The sequence below is a fragment of the Arachis duranensis genome, chromosome 9 (assembly GCF_000817695.3).
Source record: "Arachis duranensis cultivar V14167 chromosome 9, aradu.V14167.gnm2.J7QH, whole genome shotgun sequence".
Taxonomy (NCBI): Eukaryota; Viridiplantae; Streptophyta; class Magnoliopsida; order Fabales; family Fabaceae; genus Arachis; species Arachis duranensis.
Genome location: NC_029780.3, coordinates 3,037,416 through 3,049,980, shown reverse-complemented (window position 1 = coordinate 3,049,980; position 12,565 = coordinate 3,037,416). Strand labels below are relative to the sequence as shown.

At 31.3% G+C, this 12,565-nt stretch overlaps 2 protein-coding genes across 2 annotated transcripts; both read right to left on the bottom strand.

Moving 5' to 3' along the window:
• Positions 1-6,014: 6,014 nt before the first annotated feature.
• LOC107463957 (FBD-associated F-box protein At5g56370-like) lies at positions 6,015-8,034 on the bottom strand. Its single transcript, XM_016082857.3, has 4 exons — positions 7,114-8,034; positions 6,863-7,015; positions 6,475-6,772; positions 6,015-6,215 (listed from the first exon to the last, which is right to left on the bottom strand). Exons 1-4 carry the CDS (start codon positions 7,996-7,998, stop codon positions 6,211-6,213), a joined length of 1,341 nt encoding a protein of 446 aa, XP_015938343.1. The 5' UTR covers positions 7,999-8,034; the 3' UTR covers positions 6,015-6,210.
• Positions 8,035-10,423: 2,389 nt separating this feature from the next.
• Positions 10,424-11,854, bottom strand: LOC107463880 (F-box/LRR-repeat protein At4g14096-like). The gene is made up of 2 exons (XM_021130763.2): positions 11,060-11,854; positions 10,424-10,582 (listed from the first exon to the last, which is right to left on the bottom strand). The coding sequence occupies exons 1-2, from the start codon at positions 11,852-11,854 to the stop codon at positions 10,424-10,426; spliced, it is 954 nt and encodes a 317-aa protein (XP_020986422.2).
• Between the last annotated feature and the right edge of the window lie 711 nt (positions 11,855-12,565).

The following is a 12,565-nucleotide window of genomic DNA, read 5'->3' as shown; positions in this document are numbered from 1 at the left end:
CAACAGAGGGTTGATGCAACTGGAAGAAAAGACTTGTCATCACTCTAGAAATGTACCGCTGCGATACGCATGTTAGCATATGGCGTAGGAGTTGATGCTATTGATGATTATGTGCGCATAGGCGAGAGCACTACAATTGAATGCTTGGAAAAATTTGTTGAAGGTGTCATTTCTGTGTTCCAGGATGAATACTTGTGAAAACCCAATCCAAATGACGTACACCGCCTGCTACAAATGGCGGAGGGTCGTGGCTTCCCTGGCATGTTGGGTAGCATTGACTACATACATTGGCAATGAAAAAATTGTCCAAAGGCGTAGAAAGGTATGTACATGAGTGGTTATCATGGGGTTGCAACCATAGTACTTGAGGTTGTAGCATCTTCAGACCTTTGGATATGACATGCGTTCTTTGGAGTTTCTGGTTCAAATAACGATATCAACGTGTTACACCGTTCTCCAGTGTTCGATGATATTCTAAATGACCGTGCTCTGGAGGTAAATTATACTATTAATGGTAATAATTATACAATGGGATACTACTTAGCAGATGGTATTTATCCAGTTCAAACAACGATATCAACGTGTTAGATCGTTCTCCAGTATTTGATGACATTCTAAATGATCGTGCTCCGGAGGTTAATTATACTATTATTGGTAATAATTATACAATGGGATACTACTTAGCAGATGGTATTTATCCTGAATGGGCCACATTTGTCAAATCAATCTCAAAGCCACAAGGGGAGAAACGCAAGTTATTTGCACAATACCAAGAAGGGTAAAGAAAAGATGTGGAATGAGCATTCGGAGTGTTACAAGCACGCTTTACAATTATACGTGGTCCAGCACGTTTTTGGAAAAAGAAGAAGCTTGCCAACATAATGAGAGCTTGTATTATATTGCATAATATGATTGTTGAGGATGAAAGAGACACTTATGCAAGAAATTTTGCTCAAGGCTTAGAGTATGATGATGTTGAAAATGGATTATCATAACCTCAGCTGGGAGAAGAAGATTTTGCACCATACCATCAATTTCTCCAAAGAAATGCCCAACTTCGAAATAGGCAGCAGCATAGACAATTGAAAGAGGACTTGATTGAACACATATGGCAATTTCACAATGCTTGTCGTCAACTGTAGAATTTAATTATGTTTTTTTTGTATTAAGTAATTTTACAAATTTGTGTAATCCCGAATTATATATTGTGTATTGTTGTTATGTATAAATTTATTTAATATTAATATCTTATTCCTATTTACTGTTTATGACGCAAAAGCTGATGTGGAGTTACTTTTTATGACAGGTAGACCATAAACAGAAACTGAGATGAGCTCCCTACTGGAGATGGTCTTACGGTCTCTTTCCTCAGCTGTGTCTTCACCATTTCCCCAATTCCTGAATTAGGGATTTCTTTCTTACATAGTTGGTATAATATTTTGTTTCTCACTGTTTGAGTTTTGGGATTACCCTTTCTCTTCTGAATTACTATTGTCACATTTGTACATCTTTTCTCTTTTCACGTTAAATTGAATAAAATTTCTGACTTTGGAGAAAAAAAATCAAGTTATACGTATATTTATAAAAAAACAACCATTTGTACTCATGAACTTTATGAATGCTGACAAAAGTACTCATTAAAAAAGGAAACTAACGTTGTATCCATCAAAAATGGATTCCGTACGACAAAAATAGCCAAATCCTAAATTTATGTTGACTTTTTAATAAAATTCCAGAATTACCCCACCATTATCTTCAACCCCTCCTCTCTTCTTTCCCAAATCTCAAATATCTCCATTGCCTAAAAACCCTAATCTCAATATCTAAAAACTTCAAATTATCATTTTTCTAACCCTAATCTCAATACTCCTTTCAACAAATTTCAACCCTCTCTTTATTTTTTTCAATTTTACCACCTCCTTCACCAACACGTGTTGATGGTGTATTGAGTTTGTGCTTCTACCACTACCGCCGGCAGAGCCTTCTCCTCCTCCTGCTGTAACTTCCGGCTGAGAGCAGTTTTGGAAGAGGTAGTCTCCCGATGAGTTTGGCATCGTAATCATGATGATGATCGGCGAAGGAGTGTCCATCGAAGAAGTTTTCGAGCTTGGGTTGTTGGTGATGGTGGTGGTGGTTGTTGTCGACATTATGATTGTTGTTGCATGAAGTTTTCAATTGCAGGTTTTGGTTGATGTAGTTATTCTCCTTCCAATCTATGATGATAAAGGAAAATTAAAAAAAAGAGTAATAATAATAATAATAATAGAGAAATTAAAAGAGAAAAGAAATTAATAAACCTTGTTGAGTAGAAAGGTGATGATGATTATTGAAGGGTTATTGATAGATGGGAAAAGGAGGAAGGTTGAGAGTAGTAGCGACATGAGTGGAAGGAGTGAGATCGAAGCAGTTTCCATCATCAACAGCAGTTACATCATCTTGTACAGTGGGATTGAATAGCCCAAAACAAGTTTGATGATGATGAGTAGTAGTAGTATGTTGTTCTTGAGGGGAGAGAGAGAAACCCAGCAAGTTCATTGAAGCCATAGAAGAAGAAAGGTTAAATTGCTGAATAAAGAGAGGGTTGAAATTTGTTGAAAGGAGTATTAAGATTAGGGTTAAGAAAATAATAATTTGGGATTTTTAGGTATTGAAATTAGGGTTTTTAGGCAATGGATGTGCAAGATTTGGGAAAGAAGAGATGAAGGGTTGAAGATAATGGTGGGTAATTCTGGAATTTTATTAAAAAGTCAACATAAATTTAAGATTTGGCTACTTTTGTCGTACGGAATCTATCTTTGATGGATACCACGTTAGTTTTCTTCTTTAATGGGTACTTTTATCAGCGTTCGTAAAATTCATGGGTACAAATGGTTGTTTTTCCTATATTTATTTTATTGTCGGTGCAAACGAGATAAATAAAATAAAATATAAATAATTTTAATATATATATATATATAATTATAAATATAAAATTTTATTTAGTTCTATTTGAATTTAAAAAAGTTTCATTTAGCATCAATTTAGTCCCACAGTGAGGTCAAAATTAAATAATTAACAAAATGTCCTACATAACAACAATTCAAAAACAAAATCGATAATCTGAAAAATAAGTACAAGCTCTAAAGGCACAAAATCAACTATTGGTGTATCAATACATTTATTTATCATTTTCTTTAGTTTTATAAAAAATATTTTATTTATATTATAAAAAAATAATAAATAAATGTATTTATGTATCAATGGTTAATTTTATGCCTCTTATGGAAATGCTTCATCTGGTGGCAACAATGGTGCTGGTCCTAAGATTGAAGAAGTTGATCAGGACAAATGGAAATGCAATTTATGTTTCATTTGAGTAGTAATATTATAGATTGTGTTGCTTTAGAAAGGAAAAATGTTGTGCACAAGAATAATAATAATAATATAATATTGTGAGATGTAAAATATCCTTTTATGTTATAGAGATAAAATAAACATTTTGAAATGGTTTAATTATTCTGTTAGTCTCTATAGTTTCACGATATTTTTAATTAGGTCCTATACTTTTTTCTATTTAATTGAGTCCTTGAACTAATATTTTTTTTAATTGGGTCCCTATACTTTTTTTTTCTTTTATTTGGGTTCCTGTACCAATTTTTTTTAGTTTGGTCCCTATTAAATTAAGCCAATTACTGCTAAGAAGAACCTAATTGAAAAAAAAAAATTAGTACAGGAACCCACAAAACTATAGGAACTAATAGAGTAATTAAACCTTTTGAAATTATTACTTGTATTAATCTTTCTTTTTGCCATCTGATTATTGTGTTTGTGCATGATCGGAAATACTACATGAATCATTTTTTATTGTACTTGTTGTACTGAAATTTCCCATGCTAATGCAAATTGTTCCATTGATACATACAATGAATTGGGATCTTATTGAAATTGGAACTATGATTTTGCCTCTTGCTCTCTACAAGCCATGGAGAATGTCATGCTAGATAAAATGCTTTATTATTGTTATTGTTTTCTATTGCATATCTTAGATTGAAAACAGAGCAAGTTTATGGTAAAGGAGAAATGAAGCTTCATTTTGTTGAGGAACATATACCTTTGGAGATTTTGTGCTTTTGTTATTGGCTTTAAATTGATTTTCTTTCATGTCTATGTTCTGTTTTCTGCTGAAAAATTAACATTATTGACTATTTGACTTGTACAGTGACACACCTATGACTCAATATATCATCAATATGAATGCTTCACTTTCTGCAAGTCCATCATACATATTTTGGATAGTAGCCACATGTTTGTTCAACCCCATGTGGAGCAAATGATAAGATGTCAGGTTGCCAAATTTAGAGAGGACAATACCTATGTCAAGCCCAATTGATTCCAAAAGAGCTTCTATGTCATCATCAAATCATGTTATACCTGCATTGAACTACGGATTTGGATCCTCTAAAGTTTGAATTTCACTTTAGAGAGTAAAGTGTGATCTCTCACCATTGATTTCATAGGTGGGACCAATAATAAATATGAAAGAGAAACTATTCAAGGGTAGAAGATCACACTTTACTCTCTAAAGTGAAATTCAAACTTTAGAGGATCCAAATCCAGGGACCGCACTTTAGAGGTTCCATCTTCTATATGCTTGTTTTTGTTTATTGTTTTTTCATGCATGAAATTCATCTTCATTGCAGTGTTGGCTAAAACTGAAGACTTTTCAAAGAGAGGGTTCTACAGGACAACCATATCCATCAATTTTTCGCCAAAAAAGGAAAAAGAAAACAGAAAAAATGAGAAAACAAAGCCAAATTAATTGGCTTAGTTACTATCTAAGCAAATGAAATGATGGAGCTCATTTCAAGGCTAAATTCATTCCACATATTCCTCCAAATTTGAAGCAGCATTTTTATCCATAAGATCAGTTAGGTGATTAGATATCCTTTGAATCAAGGTGATGCAAGTCTTCCAGTTCTAACTCAGAGTCTCTAGAATCTGTTTCACTAAATCTCTTTTCAAAATAATATCCTCAATCTTCTTCCTATGCACCATAAAAAAGGCATCCAAACAAAACGACACTTCCAAACAATGATTAAACTCCTTGAAATAACATGAAGTTCGACCTGGATAATATTTCAGAGCAACTTTTTACACAACCGGCCAACATGCATCTGAATTGCGAATAAGACAACCAAAACCTATTGACCCACTAAGAAAATTCTGCCTAATTTCACAATTCACTTTAACCAAATTTATAGAAGGAGACACCCGAACATAACAGAGCAAAAAAAGAGATAAAAAATGTGCATATTAAAGATGACAAGTATTTCTCAAGCTGAACTCCGGATCATACTTACTACTTTGTTAGCACCTCATCCACCATCAGAATTGTAGATATCATTTCTATCCCTCAAAATCCACCAAAAAATTAAATAGAACAAGAATGTATCTCTCCAATAAAAATCCTACTTCAGCTAGTTGTTCAAGCTAGGACAAGCATCCTTAGGAACAATCAGAAACATTAAGACCAGGTGACCTTGATTAGCTCGAGTACTTTAACCGTGTGTGACTCAAGAGTGGAATATGGAAGAGAGGAAGTTCTGTATTCTGATTCTCATTAGTGTTAGAGAGAAAAATTACAGAGGAGGTTGGTCAGCAATCTTACACATTACACGTTTTATGTATATATACTCTATCTAAGTGGACCTACTAGCTAGAGATAAATACAACTAGTCTAAATCTAACTCAATTAACTAACTCACTCTTCAGTCTATATGTGCACAATTAGTTACAAGTCATGCAGAAAAAAAGAAAAAAAGAAAAACAGGGCATCAAACCAGATTACATATTTTTTTGTAAGAAGTATTCATAGACATCAACAAAAAAAATTAAGAATTAATATGGGACACTGGCCTAACATTGATTCAGTGTTAAGCAACTTAAACAATTCTAAAGTCACAAATAATCATGCTGATTACAATCCTCCAAATATAACAATGATAAAAATCTTCGCCATATGTGTTTGGATACCAAAATAACAAACTAAACGAAAAATTACCTCTGCCTCTTTTAGCAGAACAAGGGCATCAAAAAAACATGTTATTGGAAAAATGTATTAAGCAAATAAAAGATTCACAGAAAAGTAAAAATAAAAACATGGTTCATATCCTAGTCATGATGCATCAAAAATTGTTTTGCAGTTGACCAGGGTGTAGAGCCAACTTGCCATCAACCTGCATCACAAATTGATGTATGCAACTCAAAGCATTAAACGGCATATATAAATTTCCTACTATGTTCAAGGGCATGTTTCCAGGGCATCAAACAAATTTATTCATAAGCATCAACAAATATTTTAATAATTTAATTAGCAGACTGGCCTAAAATTGTCCCAACAGTTATTCAACTTGAATAATTTTTAAAACTTTTTAAGGCTGTAACATGAAAACACCTTTGATCAAAACAGAGAATAGAGTTAGTGAGAGTTCATACCATGTTCAACAGCATTTTGGTCAATGAAATTTAGCTGACATGTTGTAGAGCCCCTTGGTATAGCAGATAATTCCCTAACAATATCATACTTTGTCTCTTGGTTGAAAACATAATTTAGATGAATTGTAACTATCTCCAAAGCAAGTCCTCTTTGTAAAAGATATGCAATAAATTCACGCTTATCTACAGAATCTTCGTATCCTCTAAATTCAAAACTCTTGAGATGTGAAGTCACACAATTAGGAACCATGGTTGGTGGTGCTGGCCCATCATACTCCACCAGATGAAAATATTTTTCCTGATAACAAGAAATAACACTTCTCAATAGACTCAGGCAAACAACAAAAAGAAATAGAGACACTAGTTTTAAATTAAAATGTACTCATACCTTTGAAATATCATTAATCACAAGAGCTTCAAGTACATGAGAACTATGAAGGAAGTTTAGCAGGAAGTTTATGCTGAAACATGGAACATCAAGCTCTAGATTGAGCAAACGGTGAAATTCTGGAAACTCGAAAGCTGGGGCACTAAATAAGCACTGCATAGAAGATAAGTACATAATAATTATAGTTCATAATTCATAATTATAGTTATAATTTATAAATTCAAATAATTGAGTTACATCAAGCATGTTACCAGTGTTGAGTAACCTTTCAATGCCAACAATTTTGTTTCGCGCAGTGCATGGAGAAGGTGGGGCACCCAACCGACATGGTAAATACAGTCATGAAGAAGATCAAGATGTGCCTCCACTATGTTAATGAAATTGCTAAAAGAAAACTCTAGCTTAGAGTTCAAGAGGGTCATTACTTTTATATGAAGGTATTCAAGAGATGGCGTGTCTATCAAAATCAAACGATGGCTAACCCCATTAAAAAATGTGTTATCTTCAATGATTAAACTTTTCAATGTGCGAGGCATCTGCTGCATTGTAGGTATGAGAGCAACACAAGAATTATCGTGGACCTGTAAAATGAGCTTAAAATTTTCAAGAACAGGGCAGCCGGATAAAAGCTTGCTGGGGTCCATATAGACTATATCCAACTCTAGATTCTTGAGGGATGGCAAATAAACATTTGAAAACTTTGGATAAGAATCCAAAAAACTATCACGTTTCAAAATAAGGGACTTGAGTGATGGACAAGTGAGTATGGCTTCAGGCAGCTTGATTGGTAGATCAATGTTGAGATAGAGTTCTTGAAGATGGGGCCCAATGACGGCATTAAGCCATGTTAAGAGGAGACTCTTTGAAACTTTATTGCAAGTGAGGCGGAACTTTTGGATAGGGTAATCTGCATTGCGCTGAGTTAGAATAGCATTCACATATGAAACAAATCGAGCTTCCCATTCCAGACCGGACCGAAAGGGTGTATCATCTATGTCAAAGACTTGGAGTTCCTTACAAACTTGGCGCCACCTGCTAGAGAGGATGCTGGTGGATACAGCTTCTTCTGTTGGGAGGTATGAGAGAATGTTGCAAAGGATAGAATTGGGTAAAAAACTGATCCTATCCATTTTCATGGTTGATGGTTTCGTTTTTTTCTATCACCGGAGAGGATCAGACTCAGGTCTAGGATTTAGGTTTCAAACGAGAACCAAGGGTTTTCACTTTCCACTAATAAAGAATAGTGTTTATTTGATTTTGATTATATAGGTTTGATTAAAATTATTATAAAAGGTATTATATGATTTGAATTTATTTTGACTTGATTTATTTGGCGTTGACAAAATTTATTTAGAATTTTTAAATTATAAAATTTTTAATTTAAAATTTGTATAGATATCATTTAAATTATAAAATTTTTAAAATTAAATTTGGATAGGATGTAATTCAATTTTTAAAAAAATGATAATAAAAAATTATAAATTTAGAATGGATATGAAATAATCCAATCAAATCATAATAATTTGATTTTTTTTTACCAAAGATGAGAGACTTGAATCCGTAACTTTTTAATTGAGTATGAAAAAACTATAATATTTGAGTTATAACTCATTAGCACAATAATTTGAATTAGATTGAACTAAAAAATAAATTCAAATGGATACAATGTAATTATGTAAATTATAACTATTTGAATCAAATATTCAAATTCGATTATATTAAAAAATAAAATTAAATTGATAAAATTTAAATTAAAATAAATTATATCCATTTTAATTATTGTGATCTTGTAAATGAGATATATATTTTATTTTAGATTTTTTTTGAAATAAATAAAAAAAATTATTTTCAAAAACAAATTATTTGAACTTTAATTTCAAAGATACATTTTTTTTTAATTTGGGGCAAGTTCTTCATACCTCCATTTCTAGCGAATTTCACTACGTCTTCTCAAAAATAATTCGCTAACTCAACTTCTTAAGCACAATGGCAATTATCATCGTCTCTGGAGTACATAAAAGTACATAGAAATAAGTGGTATTTTTTTAAAAATAATATTTTTTTAATTTATAATAAAAAATCTTGGTTAACTATGGCTTATTTCTGTATATATACGTATTTCTAGAGACGATAATAATAATTTTCATTGCCGTCGGCCATGTTAGAGAGTCATGCTTAATGTGTATTGATATAGTGCTATGTATTATTGGAGACGATAATAATGATTTAAAATTTTGAGTTTTGTTCTCATCCATGTTAGAGAGTCATGCTTAATGTGTATTGATATAGTGCTATGTATTATTGGAGACGATAATAATGATTTAAAATTTTGAGTTTTGTTCTCATCGAAGAATTTGGGTTCGGCGAACTCTATACAATTAGAGAAGTTTGCCCAGCAAACTCATCTTAAAGAAGAAAACGCATTTAGAAAATTTTTTTTGGTGACTCAACGCATTTTGAAAATTAAAATTGAAATAACTTATTTTTAAAAATATTAATTTTTTATTTATTTAAAAAAATCATTTTACTTATATTGTAATTAAGTTATATTTATGTTTATTTTGTTATTAGTGCGCACAAGATAAAATATTAAAAATACCAAAATATAATTAATTTTAAAAAATATATAATTGTAAACATATAATTAATTTACGTATTTAAAATAAAATCTTTTAAAGTTTTGCAAAGGACTTAAAAAATGTGTTAAATGAGTCCGCAAAATATAATTACAAGAACAAGAGATGAATGATATCATTTGTTACAATTTTTCATGAATAATACTAGCGTTTTAATTTTCTGATAACTTAATTGATTTTTTTTCACTTATTTAATCCTTCACAAATTTATAAAACTGGTTTAATATTTTATTTTTTCGAAAAAAACCTATAAATTTATTACAAATTTTGTTCAAAGACTCTTTATATCTCTTACACAAAAAATACTAATTATATTTAAATTCAATCATATTATATATACATAAAATATTAGTTATCAATTAAAAAATACACTTATGTCGTTAAAATTTACTTGACATGTTGTAGAGCTTGTTTAGAGGCGAAGTTCGAACCCTTTTAAAAGGGGCTAACATAAAAAAATACAATTAAATAAAAAGCAAAAAATAAAATTAGAGAGGAATCGAATTATAAAATTAGAAGATTTATAAATAAAATTTATTTATTTGATAGGGTCCATTGCCCCCTTTCATGTATATTAAGTTTCGTTCCTGAATTTCTTGGTATAGCAGATAATTCTCTGACAATATTATACTTTATTTCTTGGTCCAAATTATAATAAAGATGAATTGTCACTGTCTTCAAAACAAAACCTCTTTGTAAAAGATATGCAATAAATTCACGCTCATGTGAAGAGTTTTGATATCCTCTAAACTCAAAATTCTTGAGATGTGATGTCACACAATTGGGAACCATAGTTGATGATGTTGACCCATAATACTCCACCTGGAGTAAATCTACTCCCTGCTAACAAAAGATAACACTTCTCAATAGATTCAGGCAAACAACAAAAAAAAAATAGAGACACTAGTTTTAAATTGAAATGTATTCATACCTCGAAAACATCATGAATCACCAGAGATTCAAGCACATGACAATTATGAAGGAAGTTTAGCAGGAAATTCGTTTTGAAACTTGGAACATCAAGCTCTAGATTGAGCAAACCGGGAAATTCTGGAAACTTAAAAGCTTGACCACTAAATAAGCACTGTATAGAATATAAGTATATATTAAGAGAAAGTATAGGGAGCCAATGGCCTAAGCGTACAATGTGTACAATGGAAGTTTAGGAAGTATTAGAGATATGACCATTAGTGTTACATTGTCCTGTCAAGTTACTCTTTTGGGATGAATGAGTTCATGCATAGTATTAGAGTTCTAGATCCGAAAGGTCAAGGATTTAATTCTTGGTGAACTCCAAAATCAACTTTAAGTTGGATGGTTATTCTGGATAGTATAAGTGATGTTCATTTTATTCATAGACCAAAGATTTAGCCCATTGTATACATTGTACGAGTTTAGGCCATTGGCTCCTTAGTACTACTCATATATTAATTATAATTTCCAATTCATAGTTAGGGTTATAGTTACACTAAATAAGCATGTTACCTGTGTTGTGTGACCTCTCAATGCCAAAAATTTTGTTTTGCGGAGTGCATGGAGAAGGTCGGGCACCCAACCAAACATGCTTAACACCATCATGAAGAATATCAAGATGTGCCTCTACCATGTTAGGAAAATTGCTAAACGAAACCTGTAGCTTAGATGTGACGATTATTTTCATATCTAGGTATTCAAGAAATGGCGTATCTATCACACGATGGCTAATGTCATTATGCACGGTAGTGTTATCATCAAAAATTAAACTTTTCAATGCGCAAGGCATATGGATTGTGGGTACATAAACAGGAAAAAAATCGTGGCTTTGTAGAAAAAGCTTAAGATTTTCAAGAACAGGGCAGCCGGATAAAAGCTTGCTGGGGTCCACAGAGAGGGCATCCAACTCTAGGTTCTTGAGGGATGGCAGATAAACATTTGGAAACTTTGGATAACAATACAAAGAAGACTCACGTTTTAAAGTAAGGGATTTTAGTGATGGACAAGTGAGTATGGCTTCAGGCAAGTTAATTCCAAACATTAGATTAATGTCGAGATGCAGTTCTTGAAGATGGGGACAAATGACGGCATTAAGCCATGTTAATAAGAGACTCTGTGAAATTTGATAGCAAGTGAAGCGGAATCTTTCAATGGGGTAATCTACGTTGCGCTGAGTTAGAATAGCATTCACATACGAACGAAATCGATCTTCCCATTTCAGAAAGGAGTAAAAGGGTGTATCATCTATGTCAAGGACTTGGAGATCCTTCCAAACATGACGCCACCTGCGAGAGAGGATGCTAGTGGTCACAGCTTCTTTTGTTGGGAGGTAAGAGAGAATGTCGCAGAGGATAGAGTCCGGTAACAAACTGATCCTATCCATCTTCGTGGTTGATGGTTTCGGAGAAGATAACCTCAAGACGAAGGGTTTATGGTGTTTCTTTGTTTAATTTTGATTATATAGATTTGATTAATATGATTATAAAAGGTATTATATGATTTTAATTTATTTTTTAATTTGATTACATTTTGTCTTTCTAACATTATGATTTGAATCGAATGTAATTTAATTTTAAAAAAGAATTAATAATAAAAAATTATAAAATTTGAAAGGATATAAAATAATCCAATCAAATCACAATAATTTGGATTAGATTGGATAATAAAATAAATTTAAATTGATATAATATAATTATACACATTATAACTTTTTTTTGTTTTTCACAATATTTTTAATATGATATACTAAGAATTAATTTGTCATAAATTTAAGCTCTATATAAAATTTATCATTATCTAATAAATTATCATATACAGAATTTAACATGTAAATTATAACTGTTTGAATTAAATTAGATATATTAAAGAATTAAATTAAATTGATATAATTCAAATTAAAATAAATTATATCTATTTTAATTGTCAACTAGCATGATCTTATAACTATAAACGAAATATATATTTTATTTACGTTATAATTAAATAATATGTATATTTATTTTAAATCACCAAAAAATATGTATATTTATTTTATTGTTAGTGTAAATGAGATAAATAAAATAAAAATATAAACAATTTAAATATATATAATTAT

What these genes read in the sequence shown, in the direction of transcription:
- LOC107463880 (XM_021130763.2), bottom strand. Translation starts at nt 11,854, where the DNA reads ATGGATAGGATCAGTTTGTTACCGGACTCTATCCTCTGCGACATTCTC. An exon ending in TTCATGATGGTGTTAAGCAT is followed by an intron (nt 10,583 to 11,059) that starts GTTTGGTTGGGT and finishes TATTCTATACAG; the next exon opens with TGCTTATTTAGTGGTCAAGC.
- LOC107463957 (XM_016082857.3), bottom strand. Translation starts at nt 7,998, where the DNA reads ATGAAAATGGATAGGATCAGTTTTTTACCCAATTCTATCCTTTGCAAC. An exon ending in TGAAAGGTTACTCAACACTG is followed by an intron (nt 7,016 to 7,113) that starts GTAACATGCTTG and finishes TCTTCTATGCAG; the next exon opens with TGCTTATTTAGTGCCCCAGC. An exon ending in TGATTAATGATATTTCAAAG is followed by an intron (nt 6,773 to 6,862) that starts GTATGAGTACAT and finishes TCTTGTTATCAG; the next exon opens with GAAAAATATTTTCATCTGGT.